Consider the following 19,481-nt stretch of genomic DNA (forward strand, 5'->3'; position numbering starts at 1 on the left):
TTGTTTTATGCTGAGGACACTTTGAGACAAAAGATTGCTGTTGCACTTTATGATCAAAGTTTCAAAGGTTTCATCTTTTAGCTGCTTCCTATTAGTTTGAAAATCTTCCCAGCTATACTAAATAAATGGTGTACAGGTGCAGTGGAAGCTGGGACTGAAAGATTGTTTGACAATCTTTATCTTAGGATATATTAAGTGAAAAAGTAGAAAAAATACATGAATCTTGTATTTTCTATCAGTCCAAACTAATGTACTTAATATACATGTATAACTGTAAAACAGAGAGAGAGAGAGAGAGAGAGAGAGAGAGAGAGAGAGAGAGAGAGAGAGAGTAAAATTATTTTCAAATGGGTTATAATATTGGAAGTGATTTTGATTTTCATCATTGATGGACAGTGCATTCATTTTGCCCTTAAAGGTGCATGTCTGTCCTCTTTTCTATTGGGACATGGCGTAGGGAAGGGGATTGGGGTGTTTAGCATTTCTTATAACAATAGATTGTTTTGATACTTAGGTTATTCTGGGGGCATAGTGTGTTGTTGACACATCTCTATTGAAGTGCAAACTAATTGGAGTAAATTGTTTAAATGATTTAAAACTCTTGAACAATTTAAAAATGAAATTTTATAAATCTTTTTTAATACAACTAAAACATTTTTATTTCATGAATTATTTCTTTCTTCTTTATGATAAAGTTAATCAAAATGAAATTCAATTCCAGCTATTCATTTATTCATCACATTTTTTAAAGTAAACATGCATAAATAAGCATAGTAATGCCATGTAATGCCAGTATTACACTAAATTTTGGAAAGTAATGAATTACATTACCATTACTTGTAATGCTAATTTTGTGGCATTACACATTACTAGCATTACTTTGAAAACATGTAATGCATTGCAATGCATTACCATTCAGGGGCTGACAAATCCGATTGCCCGACGCCCGGGGCTAGTGCTTTTTGCGATCGGGCAAGTGAAAAATCAGTAGGAACTTGCCCGAGGGCAAGTGAATTTTTTAAACACAACAAACGACTACACTGAAAATAGATTTACGTACGAGTTAACAATTTATCATCTAACTTTACATTCGGCAAACCTTGGTCGATTCCGTAACCTACATCAAACTATGAGATACGGCCGAGGTGTGCCGAGTGCTAACTTTAGTCACAAAAACGCTTTTTCAAGTCTCTGTTAAAAGTAAAGGTAAAGCGCGGAATAAACGTGTACATATGACATACGGCGCGATTAAAGCTCGACGATGGACAAGTTTGTAACAATATCGAAGAGAAAAAGTACAGATGATCAGACAGCTGATAAAAACAACAACGAAACTACATTAGCGAAACATGGTAAATACGAAAAGACCAAACGGAAAAGATGCTACGTGAAAACGTGGGAGGAAACCTGGCCTTGGGTACGACATGACGATATAAATGACACAATGTACTGCACAATTTGCAGGGAATTTCCTGCGGTTGGCAACGTAAAAAAAAATTCTTTCTACGAAGGATGCAAACTCTTTCGTGTGGAATCTCTTAAGGCCCATCAAACTAGCGATGTTCATGTGATATGCACCAGTTTCTATCGCCAGAAAAACGGAACTCCCGTGACAAAGGATGGAAATCAAACACATGTAAGTGACAATGTCAATGTTAGAGCAACACCTATTATGACAGCATTGCTGAAGTTAGATGAAAACCAAATGAAAAGGCTTGATGCTCTTTTCAATATAGCATATAAAATTGCAAAACATGGTAAACCACACAGTGATTTTGAAATCGATTGTAAATTGATTCAGAAACTTGGTGTTGATCTTGGGAACAATTATTTGAATGCAAATAGATGTAAAGATTTTATAAAATCTATCGCTGATGCTATGACTGAAGCTGTTGCTGATGATTTGAAAGGAGCAAATTTTGTTTCTGTTCTCTCTGATGGTAGCACTGACTGTAGTAACCTTGAACAAGAGAATGTCCTCGTACGATATGTGTCTCCTAAGACTCGGAATCCTGTAACAATATTTTGTGGCATTGTAAATTTGGAACATGGTCATGCAGATGGCGTTTTAGATGGCATTTTCAGAGCCTTGAGTTTAGTTGGCTTAACGAAGGAGAATTTGAAAGCTAATGAACCAGGTCCAACATTAATTTGCGCGAACTTTGACGGTGCAAATGTCATGCAAGGTAAGAAAAATGGAGTTGTGGGAAAACTGGTAAAGGAATACAATCATGTTTTGGGAATGTGGTGTATTGCACACAAACTTCAACTGGCAGTGATGGATTCAGTCAAGGATGTTCAAAGTCTTCAGAAATTGGAAAGCACTTTAAAAGGAATCTATAAGTATTATCATGGATCACCAAAGAGACGCAGAGAAATAAAAGCCATAGCAGACATTCTTGATGCTGATCTTGCACATATTCCAGATGTTAAGGATGTAAGTTTTAAAATGAAATACATTTTGTTAGTTTGAAATGTGTACTGATTGTAAAGTTTTTCATATTATTTTTATAAATGACATTGATTGATGTGTTGTCTCTATAGGTGAGATGGGTTGCAAGTCAAGGGAAAGCCCTAAGAGCCATCCAAACAAATTTGCTTGTTGTCACAACACATTTAGATGAAGCTGCAAGCAGGACAGACTTGTATGCAGGCACAGCAAAGAAATACCTCAAAGATTTGACATCTGCCCCAGTTTTGAAAATAATGTTTCTACTCATTGATGTCTTAGATGTCATTACAGATCTGTCCAAGGTAAAGTGGAAACTAACAGTAAACTAATTTAACTTATTAATTTTAATTGATGTAAGTGACTTAAATTGATTGCTTTGAAAATTTTAGACTCATTTTTTCTTCTGAAATCTCTGCTTAATTTTACATTTTTCTGAGCAGTTCTTCCAAACAGAAGATATGCTTGTGTTGGAAGTGCTTCCCAAAGTCGAGGCAGTCATCTTGAGGTTGACCTCATTGAAATTTCATCCTGGAAACAACATGAGGGAGTTTATGTCCAAGTATAATCCAGAGGAGAAAATGTTTGGAGATCTTAAACTACATGGTCCCTGCAATCCTGTTGACTATATGGACAGTGAAACAAGAAAGATATTGGATGCTGTGATAAAGTCTTTGGATGAAAGGTATTGGCACTGAAATATGCACATAATATTTTTTCTTGTTCTACAGTCTGAGAGAGATGAACTGGCTCTGACTACTAATTCATAGTCAATATCATTTATAGGTTAAAAGTGAATTGCTGTAACTGAGTAAATGACTATTATGTATAAGGTTACATCTAATTTCTTATAATTTATGAATTTGACACAGAACTATATTTGATTTAAATTTCATTTCAGATTTGGCATGTTTAGAGAAAGTCCACTGAAGGATTTTAACACTGTGTTTAACTTCAAAATCTGGCCATCAGACAGAACCTCTCTAGCTCTTTATGGAAGAGATGGTCTTGAAAACATTTTGAAATTCTTTGAACCTATATTTGATGAAACTAAAGATTCAATTTTAAATGAATATCTTGATTTGAAAGTATGTATTGCACATTATAAAACTATGTCTATCTATGATGCATATTTGCTAGTGTCTGAAACAGCTTCCCCAAAGTTTACACATTTGCAGAAAGTCATAGATTTAATGTTGAGTGTTAGTTGTAGTTCAGCAAAATGTGAGAGAGTTTTTTCAAGCATGAAATTAATGAAAACAAGACTAAGATCAAACTTAAGTCAGGAAAATTTGCAAGCTCAGATAAATGTTATGGTTGAAGGCCCACCCCTCCATGAATTTAAGGCCTCCAAGGCAATAGAACACTGGTTAGGGTCATCAAGGGGTAGACATGTGAATGGACATCAGGCCCCTGAGAGAAAATCCAGACAAAATGAAAATGATTTGTATAACTATGATGAATTTGAAGTGTATGAAAAATGAAATAAACAAGTACACAACACTTTATATGAAAATTGTTTTTATTTTATCAAAATAAAGATTTAGGTGGGGCAAGTAGATATTAAGGTAGGGCAAGTGAATTTTGCCTAGTCACTTGCCCGAGGGCAAGTGCTTTAAAAATGTATTTGTCAGCCCCTGACCATTACATTTAGCATTACCCCAAGCCTGACTACAATACCTGTAGAACATAATTTTAATCGGATTTCTTTGGTTCAGAGTGGTTTAAATACTCAAATATTCATTTTTTTTATCGTATACTAACAACTGTCCTATATATCTCTAACAAAACCTGAATATTTGAATGATATCGTGTAAGATAAGACTTTTCTTGTATCAACATTGTCGTGTTTGTGTTTCTTTGAATGTATGTAAACTGATTATTGTATAATATCAAAAATGTCTGATATTTGCAAAAGTCCTATATTTGAGGTCAAATAGTATATCAAGTGCGCTATACCTCTTAAAATCTACACTACCCGATAATGCGTCTAATAAGATATAGTTTGTCTAGTTAAAATGTTTAAGAAGATATTTTTTTCATCCCTTCCGATGTACGACCTCTTTTGATGGCCCTTTTAACACCGGAGATCAATATCTAAACTTACACTTCCCCAGGAAGCTCCACATAAGTGACAACTTTTCTAGACAAATGATTCCGAGAAAAAAGAACTTTAAAGATTTTTCTCGAAATATATCTAGGCAAATTATCGACCCCAATTGTGGCCCTTTCTTACCCCAGGGGATCACATTTTCAACAAACTTAAGAATATATACTACCTGAATATGCTTCCTCACAAATTACATTTTATCTGACTTATTGGTTCCCAAGACGATTTTGTTTTAAATTCTAGCATATTTATAACAATTCTTAATTATCTCCCCCTGAAAAGACGATGGACAATTTCATTTTGTTAAGGTGGTCCATCCATAACTATCATATTTTATATCTAATAGATTGCAAGTTTGAATGCTAAATTCGTATTGTAATTTTAAGGGCTTTATTTAATGATAAAGATTCATCATTAAAATGATCGTTTTCATTGTACGTGCTTTTATGACGTTATGATATCATGAAACTTTATATTCTTAAATATATTTCATATAAAAGTTTGGCATTATCCCATCTTGAAGTTAACATTAAATCTATGGGAAAAAGGCATTTTTAACTATATCTTTATAGTACAAATACTTTTCTCACAAATCTCTTGGTAAAAAGTTGTAAAAGCATCGTTTTCTTTGACAATGCTAAAAAAACCCATTATTTACCGTACATATTTTTAATAATTGAATTTTTTTAAATTTTTGCAAGGGGCAGACAACTCTTTAAAACAGTTTCAAGTGCAAAAAGTTCATTTAATCGACTGCATACATATTCCAGAGTTTGGTTTATGTCGGCCTCATAGTAATTTTAAAATAGATATTCAATATAGTTAATATCAATCAAAATTGTTAAGTTCACCTCAGTTATGGATGGACTACCTTAAACGTTAATCCTCTTTGCCAAATGATTTGCTCTAGCAAAGTGCATAAAAATCGGCTCAGTCGTAAAGATAAAAATAGAGAGACGGACGTAGGACACAAGTGATCAACATAGCTAACTGGAGCTTTCAGTTGAAGTGAGCTTAAGTTTGTATATCTAAATATCTTCAACGGATCTATTAAATAAGTTTTAAATATTGATGTGTTTTTCTCTTCATATCTCTCTTAAATAAGCAATATTGTTCAACTGCGTAGTTTTCTTGGATGTTAACAGTCCTTGACTCATTTGCATGAAAACAAAAGAGGAAGTATATGTGCACGAGCTGTGCAATGCATCTACAAAGAGCAACAAAAATGTGCTGATTTTAAAATCAGTCATTAGATTTTTTTAACATTAGGAAATGCATTCTTACGCACTAATAAACATACCATGTACTTTCACTTTTGAAAGATGAATAAATAAAAATGTTGTATTACAAGCTTAAATATTCAGATATCCTAACAAATAAAATAAAACATCTTAAGATATGGTATTCAGTTTTTAATCCTGTCTCTCTTGAAAAATATTCTCAAATGAGTAAAATTAGTTCTGTGACTGTTCATAATATAAGTTTGCTGAACGTAAACAGTCCTTCACCTTCTTATGTGAACAAAAGCTTTTTAAGTCCAACGTTCTTAAACAGTTACTTGTATACTAAACAATGTCATCGTTTTTTTTCTTCCTGGTTATTTTTTGGAGGGGTGGAATCCTTCTTTCGTTTTGATTTTAAAGAAGCCAACTTTTGTTTTCATTGCGCATTCTAGTAGATTACAGTGTATTTGCACCCTTAATGAAACTGTTTCGATACTATTTATTAAATAGTACTAAACAAACAAAACAGAAATGTAAATATTTAGATTTTTTCAAGGTATTTTTTTTATTTTTTAAACGATTTTTCTGTTATTTGGTAGATGATCGTTGTTATTGTACGTGCTTTTATGACGTTATGATATCATGGAACTTTATATTCTTAAATATATTTCATATAAAAGTTTGGCATTATCCCATCTTGATGGTAACATTGAATCTATGGGAAAAAAGGCATTTTTAACTATATCTTTATAGTACAAATACTTTTCTCACAAATCTCTTGGTAAAAAGTTGTAAAAGCATCGTTTTCTTTGACAATGCTAAAAAAATCAATATTTACCGTACACATTTTTAATAATTGAATTTTTTAAATTTTTGCAAGGGGCAGACAACTCTTTAAAACAGTTTCAAGTGCAAACAGTTCATTTAATCGACTGCATACATATTCCAGAGTTTGGTTTATGTCGGCCTCATAGTAATTTTAAAATAGATATTCAATATAGTTAATATCAATCAAAATTGTTAAGTTCACCTCAGTTATGGATGGACTACCTTAAACGTTAATCCTCTTTGCCAAATGATTTGCTCTAGCAAAGTGCATAAAAATCGGCTCAGTCGTAAAGATAAAAAAAAAGAGAGACGGACACAAGACAAAAAGTGATCAACATAGCTAACTGGAGCTTTCAGTTCAAGTGAGCTTAAGTTTGTATATCTAAATATTTCAACGGATCTATTAAATAAGTTTTAAATATTGATTTTTTTTCTCTTCATATCTCTCTTAAATAAACAAAATAGTTCAACTGCGTAGTTTTCTTGGATGTTAACAGTCCTTGACTCATTTGAATGAAAACAAAAGAGGAAATATGTGTGTACGAGCTGTGCAATGCATCAACAAAGAGCAACATAAAATTAGTCTACATAACATTTTTTAACATTATGAAATGCATAATAAACATACCATGTACTTTCACTTTTGAAAGATGAATAAATAAAAATGTTGTATTACAAGTCTAAATATTCAGATATCCTAACAAATAAAATAAAACATCTTAAGATATGGTATTCAGTTTTTAAGCCTACCTCTCTCGAAAATATTCTCAAATGAGTAGAATTAGTTCTGTGACGGTTCAGAATAGAAGTTTGCTGAACGTAAACAGTCCTTCACCTTCTTATGTAAAAAAAGCTTTTAAAGTCCAACGTTATGAACCAGTTAATTGTACAATCGATTTCAAACAGGTGGTAAAATGTCTCTTCTGGATGAAAAGTTTTACGCCTGTTATTGAACAATAGCATTGCAAAAGGTAACGCCTACCGATCCCGAAGAAAACGATTGACTGTGTTCACCCACCGGAACGTGTTCAATACTCAAACTCAATACAAAATTCGATTTACGTCTCAATGTCATAATTGCACCCAAAATCCCGTTTAAAATCGATTGTATACTAAACAATGACGTTTTTATCTGCCTGGTTTTATTTCTGGAGGGGTGGAATCCTTCTTTCGTTTTAATTTCAAAGAAGCCAACTTTAAAAAGTTTTCGCAGAAGGATAAAACGTACGCTCAACTAGGACCTTGGGTCACCCGAAAATAGTTCTCCAAAATGAGTGTATTAATGAGCACTAATGGAACTCTTTTTAACAAGTGAAGATAAGAATGTAAATCTTCTTTTTTTTTTCTATATCCATAGGGAGACCACAGGTCACCTTACGTCCTAAACAATGTCGTAATCATTTTGTTAATCAATACGGAAACAAAAGTTACAATATTGAGATTCGTCCGAAGTGATCCACTGAAGGGACCAGGGGTCACCTAATGTGTAATATCAATGCCCCCCCCCCCCCCCCCAGTCCCCCACGGATTAGGATTTTGAAGACTTTGAGGAACTTTTATTTTTTGCTTGTCAAGAGTTTTAAGATTTTTTCTTTGAACACCAATAAAGAGAACAGAGGTTACCTTAGGTAACCAATTAAATAATTTTGTTATTAAAAGTGAACCATTTATAATGACACCAGAGTCCATCTTTGGTCCTAGATCACTGAAGTAATAATTTTTTGTTAATCTTTAGGGAGACTGGAGGTCACATATTAAGGAGGTTCGATGATCGTGATCATTTTTATATTATATTGATCTCCTTTATAATAAAATTCTACAAAAAGATATAGATTATAGCTTAAAACATAATTTCTAAAATTTAAGGTAGACCTGATGCTTTAACGTTCACCACCAAACTCTATCTTTTAAAACATGTGTAAAGGATGCTGCACCAAAAGGCATCCACTGTAGAGAATCCAGGGGTCACTTTAAATAGATTATCCAAAGGAAGACCAGAGGTCACTATAGGTCCGTTATCAATGTTGTTTTAATAATTTATAAGAAGACCAGGGATCACATTTTGTCATTTTTGAAGATGGAGGTTCACCAGAAGTCAGCCACTGTAAGGAGCCTAGAGGTCACCTTTGGTATTAAATCAATCAAATAAAAATGTTGTTCACCTATAGGGAGATCAGAGTTCATCTTATGTCATTTTACAAGATTTTACAAGGTGCAGAGCTTCAACATAATTCAGCCACTGTAGGAAGACAAGGGGTCCTCTTAAGTGGAATATCCATTAGGTGACCAGAGGTAACCTTAGGTCTTTAACCAATAAAATATTTTTGTTAGTCTAAAGAGTAACGGTCACTTTAAGTAAACTATTCAAAATTACACCAGAGGCCATCTTAGGTCCTATTGTCAATATTGAGACCAGATTAAATAAATATTTTAATATACAAGGTGAAGATTTACCAAAGCCAGAGGTTACCTTATATTGGCATGGTCACGCCCACAGGTCACCTTATATCATTTTACACAATGCAGAGTCACCGGTCAACCACTGTAGGGTGACCTGGGGTCCCCGTATGTCATTTTACACAATGAATAAATGAAATATGCCTAGGGAGACCAGAGGTATACTAAGTTTTTTTTTATCACTGTTCTATTAATTCTTTATATCAATACGGTGGTCTCGGGTCACCTTATGTCATATAACAGGATGGAGAGTCACAAGTAATCCACTGCAGTGCGCCCACAGGTCACCTTATATCATTTTACACAATAGAGAGTCACCGGTCAACCACTTTAGGGTGACCTGGGGTCCCCGTATGTCATTTTACGCAATGAATAAATGAAATATGCCTAGGGGGACCAGAGGTAACCTAAGTTGTTTTTTTATCACTGTTGTATTAATTCTTTATATCAATACGGAGATCTCGGGTCATCTTATGTCATATTAGAGGATGGAGAGTCACCAGTTATCCACAGAGGGTGCCCACAGGTCACCTTATATCATTTTACACAATGGAAAGTCACCGGTCAACCAATGTGGGGTGACCTGGGGTCCCCGTATGTCATTTTACACAATGAATAAATGAAATATGCCTAGGGGGACCAGAGGTAACCTAAGTTTTTTTTTATCACTGTTGTCTTAATTCTTTATATCAATACGGTGATATCGGGTCATCTTATGTTATATTACAGGATGGAGAGTCACCAGTAATCCACTGCAGGGTGCCCACGGGTCACCTTATATCATTTTACACAATGCAGAGTCACCGGTCAACCACTGTAGGGTGACCTTGGGTCCCCGTATGTCATTTTACGCAATGAATAAATGAAATATGCCTAGGGGGACCAGATGTATTGGGCCTAAGTTTTCTTATCACTGTTGTCTTAATTCTTTATATCAATACGGTGATATCGGGTCATCTTATGTTATATTACAGGATGGAGAGTCACCAGTAATCCACTGCAGGGTGCCCACGGGTCACCTTATATCATTTTACACAATGCAGAGTCACCGGTAAACCACTGTAGGGTGACCTTGGGTCCCCGTATGTCATTTTACGCAATGAATAAATGAAATATGCCTAGGGGGACCAGATGTATTGCGCCTAAGTTTTTTTTAATCACTGTTGTCTTAATTCTTTATATCAATACGGTGATCTCGGGTCACCTTATGTTATATAACAGGATGGAGAGTCACAAGTTATCCACTGCAGGGTGCCCACAGGTCACCTTATATCATTTTACACAATGGAGAGTCACCGGTCAACCACTGTAGGGTGACCTGGGGTCCCCGTATGTCATTTTACGCAATGAATAAATGAAATATGCCTAGGGGGACCAGAGGTAACCTAAGTTTTTTTTATCACTGTTGTATTAATTCTTTATATCAATACGGAGATCTCGGGTTATCTTATGTCATATTACAGGATGGAGAGTCACCAGTTATCCACTGCAGGGTGCCCACAGGTCACCTTATATCATTTTACACAATGCAGAGTCACCGGTCAACCACTGTGGGGTGACCTGGGGTCCCCGTATGTCATTTTACACAATGAATAAATGAAATATGCCTAGGGGGGTCAGAGGTAACCTTAGTTTTTTTTATCACTGTTGTCTTAATTCTTTATATCAATACGGTGATATCGGGTCACCTTATGTCATCTAACAGGATGGAGAGTCACAAGTAATCCACTGCAGGGTGCCCACAGGTCACCTTATATCATTTAACACAATGCAGAGTCACCGGTCAACCACTGTGGGATGACCTTGGGTCCCCGTATGTCATTTTACACAATGAATAAATGAAATATGCCTAGGGGGATCAGAGGAAACCTAAGTTTTTTTTATCACTGTTGTCTTAATTCTTTATATCAATACGGTGATATCGGGTCACCTTATGTTATATAACAGGATGGAGAGTCACAAGTAATCCACTGCAGGGTGCCCACAGGTCACCTTATATCATTTTACACAATGCAGAGTCACCGGTCAACCACTGTGGGGTGACCTGGGGTCCCCGTATGTCATTTTACACAATGAATAAATGAAATATGCCTAGGGGGACCAGAGGTAACCTAAGTTTTTTTTTATCACTGTTGTATTAATTCTTTATATCAATACGGAGATCTCGGGTCACCTTATGTTATATTACAGGATGGAGAGTCACCAGTAATCCACTGCAGGGTGCCCACGGGTCACCTTATATCATTTTACACAATGCAGAGTCACCGGTCAACCACTGTGGGGTGACCTGGGGTCCCCGTATGTCATTTTACGCAATGAATAAATGAAATATTCCTAGGGGGGCCAGAGGTAACCTTAGTTTTTTTTATCACTGTTGTATTAATTCTTTATATCAATACGGAGATCTCGGGTCATCTTATGTCATATTAGAGGATGGAGAGTCACCAGTTATCCACAGAGGGTGCCCACAGGTCACCTTATATTATTTTACACAATGGAAAGTCACCGGTCAACCACTGTGGGGTGACCTGTGGTCCCCGTATGTCATTTTACACAATGAATAAATAAAATATGCCTAGGGGGACCAGAGGTAACCTAAGTTTTTTTATCACTGTTGTCTTAATTCTTTATATCAATACGGTGATATCGGGTCACCTTATGTTATATAACAGGATGGAGAGTCACAAGTAATCCACTGCAGTGTGCCCACAGGTCACCTTATATCATTTTACACAATGCAGAGTCACCGGTCAACCACTGTGGGGGTGACCTGGGGTCCCCGTATGTCATTTTACACAATGAATAAATGAAATATGCCTAGGGGGACCAGAGGTAACCTAAGTTTTTTTATCACTGTTGTATTAATTATTTATATCAATACGGTGATCTCGGGTCACCTTATGTTATATAACAGGTTGGTGTGTCACCAGTTATCCACTGCAGGGTGCCCACAGGTCACCTTATATCATTTTACACAATGCAAAGTCACCGGTCAACCACTGTAGGGTGACCAGGGGTCCCCGTATGTCATTTTACGCAATGAATAAATGAAATATGCCTAATGGGACTAGAGGTAACCTTATTATTTTTTATCACTGTTGTATTAATTTTTTATATCAGTACGGAGATTTCGGGTCACCTTATGTCATATAACAGGATGGAGATCACCAGTAATCGACTGCAGGGTGCCCACAGGTCACCTTATATCATTTTACATAATGGAGAGTCACCGGTCAACCACTGTAGGGTGACCAGGGGTCCCCGTATGTCATTTTACGCAATGGAGAGTCACCGATCATCCTCCAGAGGATAACCGATGACTCTCCATGGCGTAAAATGACATAAGGTGACAACTGGTCACCCTACAGAGGATGACCAGTGTCTCTCTATCGTGTAAAATGACATAAGGTGACCCCTGTTCAACCCACAGTGGATGACCAGTGTCTCGCTATCGTGTAAAATGACATAAGTTCACCCTGCAGTGGATGACCAGTGACTATTCATCGTGTTAAATGACATACGGAGACCCCTGGTCACCCTGCAGTGGACGGCCGCTGACTCTCCAAAGTGTAAAATGACATAAAGTGACTCCTGGCCACCCTGCAGAGGATAACCGATGACTCTCCATCGTGTAAAATAATATAAGGTCACCCCTGGTCATACTACAGTGAATGACCGGTGACTCTCCATCATATAAAATGACATATGGGGACCCCTAGTCACCTTACAAAGGATGAACGGTGACTCTCCATCGTGTAAAATGATATAAGGTTACCCCTGGTCACCCTAAAGAGGATAACCGGTGACTCTTCATTGTGTAAAATGACATAAGGTGACCCCTGGTCACCCTACAGTGGATGACCGATGACTCTCAACCGTGTTAAATGACATACGGGGACCCCTGGTAACTCTGCAGTGGATGACCGGTGACTCTCCATCGTGTTAAAGGATATAAGGTGACCCCTGGTCACCTTACAGAGGATGACCGGTGACTCTCCATAGTTAAAAATGACATAACTGGACCCCAGCTCACCCTAAAGAGGATGATCGATCACTCTCCCAAGTGCAAAATGACATAAGGTGACCCCTGGTCATCCTACAGTGGATGCCCTGGTCATCCTACAGTGGATGACCGATGATTCTCCATAGTGTAAAATGACATACATGGTCACCCTACAGAGGATGGCCAGTGACTCTCTAAAATGATATAAGGTGACCTGTGAGCACCCTACTGTGGATTACTGGTGATTCTCCATCATGTTATATGACATAAGGTGAGATTCACCGGTCATCTACTCTAGGGTGACCAGAGGTCACCTTATGTCACTTTACAGGATGGTGAGTCATTAGTCATCCACTGAAGGATGTCCACGGGTCACTTCATGTCATTTTGCACCATTGAGAGTTGCCGGTCTTCCACAGTAGGGTGACCAGGGGTCACCTTATGTTATTTTACACTATGGGGAGTTACCGGTCTTCCACAGCAGGGTGACCAGGGTCACCTTAACAGAAATATCATGAGAGAAAGAGAAGTCACCTCCTTAATGTATTTCCCACATAAATGTCGTTATGATTATGTGAACCTTATGTCATTTTACCCGATGTAGAGGGACCGGTCATCCACTGTAGGGTGCCCAGGGGTCACATTAAGTGAAATATCATGAGAGAAAGAGAAGTCACCTCTTTACATATATGCATATGCCTACACGCAAATGTCGTGATGATTTTGTAAATCAATATATACGGAAACTGGAAGTCGGCTGATGCATTTTGCAGATGGAGATTAATCAGTCTTCATTCATTCTTCGAATACCTGGTGTTACCTCAGATGATTTTACAAGATGGAGATTCACTAAGGTTATTCACTGTAAGATAACCAAGGGTCACTTTAAGTGAAAAATGAATAAGTGGCGTCATCAATGTTTTTAGATTGATGTTGTAATTCTTTGAGTCATTACGGAGACCAGATTTAACAAATATTTCAATAAACAAGGTGAACATCTACCAAAGCCATCCAACGTAGGGAGACCAGGGGTCACCTTATTTAAAATATGGGGACCTGAGGTAACGTAAGTTTTTTTTATCACTGTTGTATTAATTCTTTATATCAATACGGAGACCATGGATCACCTTATGTCATTTTACAGGATAGAGAGTCACCAGTCATCCACTGAAGGGTGCCCAAGGGTCACCTTATGTCATTTTACACTATAGAGAGTGACCGGTCATCCACTGTAGGGTGACTAGGGGTCCCCTTATGTCATTTTACAATACAGAGAGTCACCGGTCATTTACTGTAGGGTGACCAGATGTCACCTTATGTCATTTTACAGGACAGAGAATCACCAGTCATGACCTTATGTCATTTTACACTATGGAGAGTCATTTATCATCCATTGTAGGGTGACCAGGGGTCCCCTTATGTCATTTTACAGGATTGAGAGCTACCGGTCATCCACTGTAGTAATTGAAATATCATGAGAGAAAGAGAAGTGACCTATTTACATGTATTTCCTACACCAGGGATGGGGTCAATTACATTGGAAAGTAATTAATTTAATTACAATTACTTGCTTAAATTCTTCAATTAAATTACCATTACCATTACAAGAGTTTTCAAATGTAATTAATTAAATTACAATTACTTTGCAAATGTAATTAATTAAATTACAAATTACATTTTGAAATTCATAGAAATTTAATAAAACTATAATTTATCTACAACACATAAACATTTAAGGAGGTATGTCTATAATGTGAATAAAATTTCGTCATAATTAAAATACTTTCACTGTATTTGCTTACTACTTTGATAAGTTACAATTTTTGGAAAGAAAACATATAAATTTGGTTTTATTGTTTATTTCAAAACGCAGGTATCGGTAGTCACAATATGGAGGTGTCCCTTAATATTCAATAAATATTTGAAAGTCATATCCCCTAACCTACATCTATCATGTCAACGGAAGTATTTCCAGCATGCAAAACTATTAAATGAAAACTTTATCCTTTGCATCTTTATACACTTTTTTCCCTTTATAAATACAATGCCAAATTACAGGTTAATCTCAGGTAGAGGGCAGACTATAATTGTTATCAAAACACACCTGTTGTTCTCTACCTAATTATCAAATGTTTGCAATAAGGGAACACACCCTGTGGACATGTTAGACATCAAAAACTTAAAACCCATTTGAAGCCATGCATTTTAGCTCTATGTATTTTAGGCTGCATGACTTGATAGTTTATATAACATTGATTTTGTTTTTAAATTAAACAGTGATGTTTTAATCTAACTCAATGATAATTGACACACTAATTTTTCTAATAAGAAGGGAAATAAGTATTTTTCAAGAAAAAAGAGATCAAGCAAATCATCAAATACATGTACTTAATTAAATTTGAGAAACTTATTATTAAATATTGAATCACTGAAAAAGTTCATTCTGAAAAATATTAAGTATGATAGCTATAATAATAGTTCAATGCTTTTTAACTTCTCATACTAACTTGATCTTGTACCATTGATAGTGTGGGGAACAATGGGTAGTGGACAGCTTCATATTTATATGTACATCAGTGTGTAATTGAAAGTAATTGAAAAGTAATTGGAATTAAATGCCTTTTTTGAAAGTAATTAATTAAATTACCATTACATGTAATTGAAAATTTGGCCAATTACACATTACTTTCAATTACATCAAAATTTGTAATTAATTACACTCAATTACCATTACAAACTACCATTACCCCATCCCTGTCCTACACAAATGTCGTAGTGATTTTATAAATCAATACGGAAACTGGAGGTCGGCAGATGCATTTTGCAGATGGAGATTAATCAGTCTTTATCCATTCGTTGACTACCTGGTGTTACCTCAGATTATTTTACAAGATGGAGATTCACTAAGGTTATTCACGGTAGGGTGACCAGGGGTCACCTCAAGTAAAAAATCGATAAGGGGACCAGAGGTCACCAATAGTTTTAGATTGACGTTGCAATTCTTTGATTCAATATGGAGACCTGAGTTTTAACAAAATATCAATATACAAGGTAAAGATTTACCAAAACCATCCACAGTGGAAAGACCAGGGATTACCCTAAGTGAATATCTAAAAGGCTACCAGACGTCAACCTGGGTCTAAAGACAATGTAGTTTTAATGTTCTTGAAATGACATGAAGTCCAGATGTCAACGTATGTCATTTACAAAAACACCCATAAGGAGAACAGAGGTAAGTTCATGTCCCCTATCAATTAAATAATTATTTTCCTTATCTATAGGGAGACCAGAGGTCACCTTATGTCATTTACATGATAGGTATTCAGCCATGGTAGGGAGATCAGGGGTCACCTGAAGTAAAAATATGCACAAGGAGACCAGAGGTCACCTCAGGTCCTTCATCAATAAAATAATTTTAATATAGAAACGGTCAGCTAATGTCATAACAAGATGGATATCCCTAGAAGCTATCCACTAAAGGTCACCTTTGGAAAGCGATGTCTGTCGTTGTAATTTTGTCCATTAATAACGGAAATCAGGGGTCACCTAATGTCATTTTACAAGATGTAGATTCAAATAAGTCATTTATTGTAGGGAGAGCAGAGGTCACATTTAGTAATATATCCATTAGGAGCCCTGAGGTCCCCTTATGTCCTACATTAATGAAGCAATAATTTTGTTTATCAATAGGATACCAGAGGTCCCCAAATGTCATTAAACAAGATGTATACTCACTAGATGTCATCCATTTGTTAGATCATGGGTCAGTTTGAATGGAATTTCAAGATGATAGGTCTCGATATGTCCTAAATCAATGTATTAGTTTGTTGATAAATACGAACACCAGATGTCACCTTCTTTTCTAAGAAGGACATTAACCTGAAGTCATTTACTGTAGAGAAACCGAGTGGTCATTATAAGAGGAATATCTAAAAGGAATTTAGAGGTCACCTTAGTTTCAAAAAGGTTTAGATTTAATTCAAAGATCAATACGTTAACCAGAGGTCAGATAATGTCATTTTAAAAGATGGAGATTCCCAACAAGCCTTCCACTGTAGGAAAACCAAAGGTCACCTTTGGTAATCGATCTATGTCGTTATATTTTGTTAACTAATAACGAATACCAGAGGTCACTTAATGTCATTTTACAAGATGGAGATTCAAAAAAGTCATCTACTGTAGGGGACCCAAGGGTCACCTTAAGTGGAATATCCAAAAGGAGACCACAGGTCACCTTATGATAGAAATTGATGTAGTATAATTATCAATTCTGTAAATCAATACGGTGATAAGAGATCCGTTAATGTTATTTTACAAGATGAAGAATCATAAAATATCATCTATTGTAGGTAAATCAGAGTTCGTTTTAGGTATTGGATATATATGTGTCGTAATAATTTTGTTAATTAAGAAGGAGATCAGAGGTCATCTTATTTCATTTTATAAGGTGGAGATAACAAAGTAATCCACTGTAGAGAGACCAAAGTAATCCACGGTAGAGAGACTAGGGATAAAATTTTATGAATTATCAATAAGGAGATGAGAGGTCACCTTTAGACCTAAATTTTTGTAGTAAATTGTTCATTAATACAAAGACCAGATGCCACCTTCTTTTACAAGATGGAGAATTACCATGCAGAATCCATCCACTGTAAAGAAACCAATGTCTATTAGGAGACCAGAGGTCACTTTAGCTTCTAAATCAATGTTATATTTTGAAAATCAATACGGGTACCAGAGGTTATCTTATGTCTTTTTACAAGACGAAAATCATGCGCTATATTTATATTGTTTATTATGAAGAACATAATTGTTAGAGGGAACATGTGTCACTTAAGATGATAATAAATACGTAAACCAGAGTTCGCCATATATTGTACATCATTGGGGAGACCAGAGATTGCATAACTTATAAGGAGACAACAGGTTAAAAATGTGGTGTGTGAAAAATTATACTCTAATCTACTGAACACAAAAGTTCAGATTTGATTTTATAAATAAGCAAAAACGGTACACATTTTGATCACATTTATTCCTTATTTTTTGTCGTCAAAGGAAGTCAGGGGGGGGGGGGGGTAAAGGGGTGACGATTTGCTCGTCTTCATTTATTTCTTAGATGCAATTCTCAAAAGGTCCGTATTTACTATGTTTATTTTAGCAATTTAAATATTTTTTTTTAATTTGATGAGTGACAATCCAGTCCAGGGAAGTAGTAGGTGGAGCTGGGGGGGGGGGGGGGGGGGGGGGGGGAGTGGTGAACTCCAACCCTCATGCAACACCTGTAGACAGGGGAACACCTACTCCGTAATGACAATAAAGAGACCAGATGTTAGCTAGAGCATTAAGTTTATAAGGTTGCCTTTGTCATTCCTTTGTTCCAGCAGTCTAAAATTTCACATGTACAGTCCGATATTAGTGAGCTTCTTAAAATAAGACCGTTACTCGTGGTTACAGTACTGATATCCTTCAAAATCAGACTGTCTCAGGTGATTCAACAATGGAATTTAATAGCAGTGTTTTTAGTACGATGTATGCCGAAAACAGCTCTGTATGGAAAAAAAAATATCACACAGTTCTCATCACTAACGGGCTCGAAAATGTCAGATATTTTTTTTTATACAAAACTGTATCATCTAATACATCTAATGTAATTTATAATCAAATCAGTACCATAATATTAAAGTATCAGTAAAAAGTCTATGGGTGGGTGGCTGGGGGGAGGGGGGGGGGGGGGCAAAACTTATTCTTTCTACAGGCTACACCTACGTATACAGAGTAAAAAGGTGAAGTACTTTGATATTTTAATGAGGAGGATTTTGTGTTACATTTTACTTATATATCCTTAGGGGGACCACAGGTCACCTTATGTCTATATAACGTATATCATATATCTTTCAAATAACAGTCAATGTTGAATTTTTTATCCTCTATAGGGTACATCCAATACTTAGAGGGGTATTCTTTAATAAAAATACATTTCTGCCTGTTGTATATCATTTCTTAATGCTAAGTAGTGGTACTAGTTATTCTAGTTTCACTTTGCGGTTGCAATGCACTACATTTTGTAGCGGAGTGCACAGATTTGGTAGTTGTGAATAAGCAGGTGACCTGGGGTCCTAGTTGAGCGTACGTTTTATCGTTCTGCAAAGTTTTCATTGTGCATGATATTGCGCATTCTAGTAAATTACAGTGTATTTGCACCTTTTATAAAACTGTTTCAATACTATTTATTAAATAGAACAAAAAAAAAAGAGAAATATAAATATTCAGATTTTTTAAAGCTATTAATCTTTTAACTCATGTAAGCCAGGGACTCCCTGCCCACTTTGCATTTAAAAGCATCAGTAAAAAAACAACCAGTAAATGAGGCTTGGGTGAAATCAAATCCATGGTTTTATTGAATGAGTAATA

At 35.9% G+C, this 19,481-nt stretch overlaps 2 protein-coding genes across 2 annotated transcripts in view; one reads left to right on the forward strand and one right to left on the reverse strand.

Annotated features, from left to right (window-relative positions):
• The window catches only part of LOC117691714 (uncharacterized), a 41,262-nt gene extending 33,613 nt beyond the window's left edge, over nucleotides 1–7,649 (reverse strand). The window contains exons 1-2 of the mRNA XM_066072298.1: nucleotides 7,437–7,649; nucleotides 7,361–7,405 (exon numbers count right to left, since the gene is read on the reverse strand). The gene's annotated coding sequence lies outside the window, so the exon portion shown is untranslated. The remainder of the gene's footprint in view (nucleotides 1–7,360; nucleotides 7,406–7,436) is intronic.
• On the forward strand, nucleotides 921–4,090 carry LOC105334136 (zinc finger protein 862). Its single transcript, XM_066072100.1, has 4 exons — nucleotides 921–2,437; nucleotides 2,545–2,754; nucleotides 2,893–3,134; nucleotides 3,351–4,090. The coding sequence occupies exons 1-4, from the start codon at nucleotides 1,262–1,264 to the stop codon at nucleotides 3,931–3,933; spliced, it is 2,211 nt and encodes a 736-aa protein (XP_065928172.1). The 5' UTR covers nucleotides 921–1,261; the 3' UTR covers nucleotides 3,934–4,090.
• Nucleotides 7,650–19,481: the final 11,832 nt, after the last annotated feature.

The sequence above is a fragment of the Magallana gigas genome, chromosome 9 (assembly GCF_963853765.1).
Source record: "Magallana gigas chromosome 9, xbMagGiga1.1, whole genome shotgun sequence".
NCBI classification, from domain to species: domain Eukaryota; kingdom Metazoa; phylum Mollusca; class Bivalvia; order Ostreida; family Ostreidae; genus Magallana; species Magallana gigas.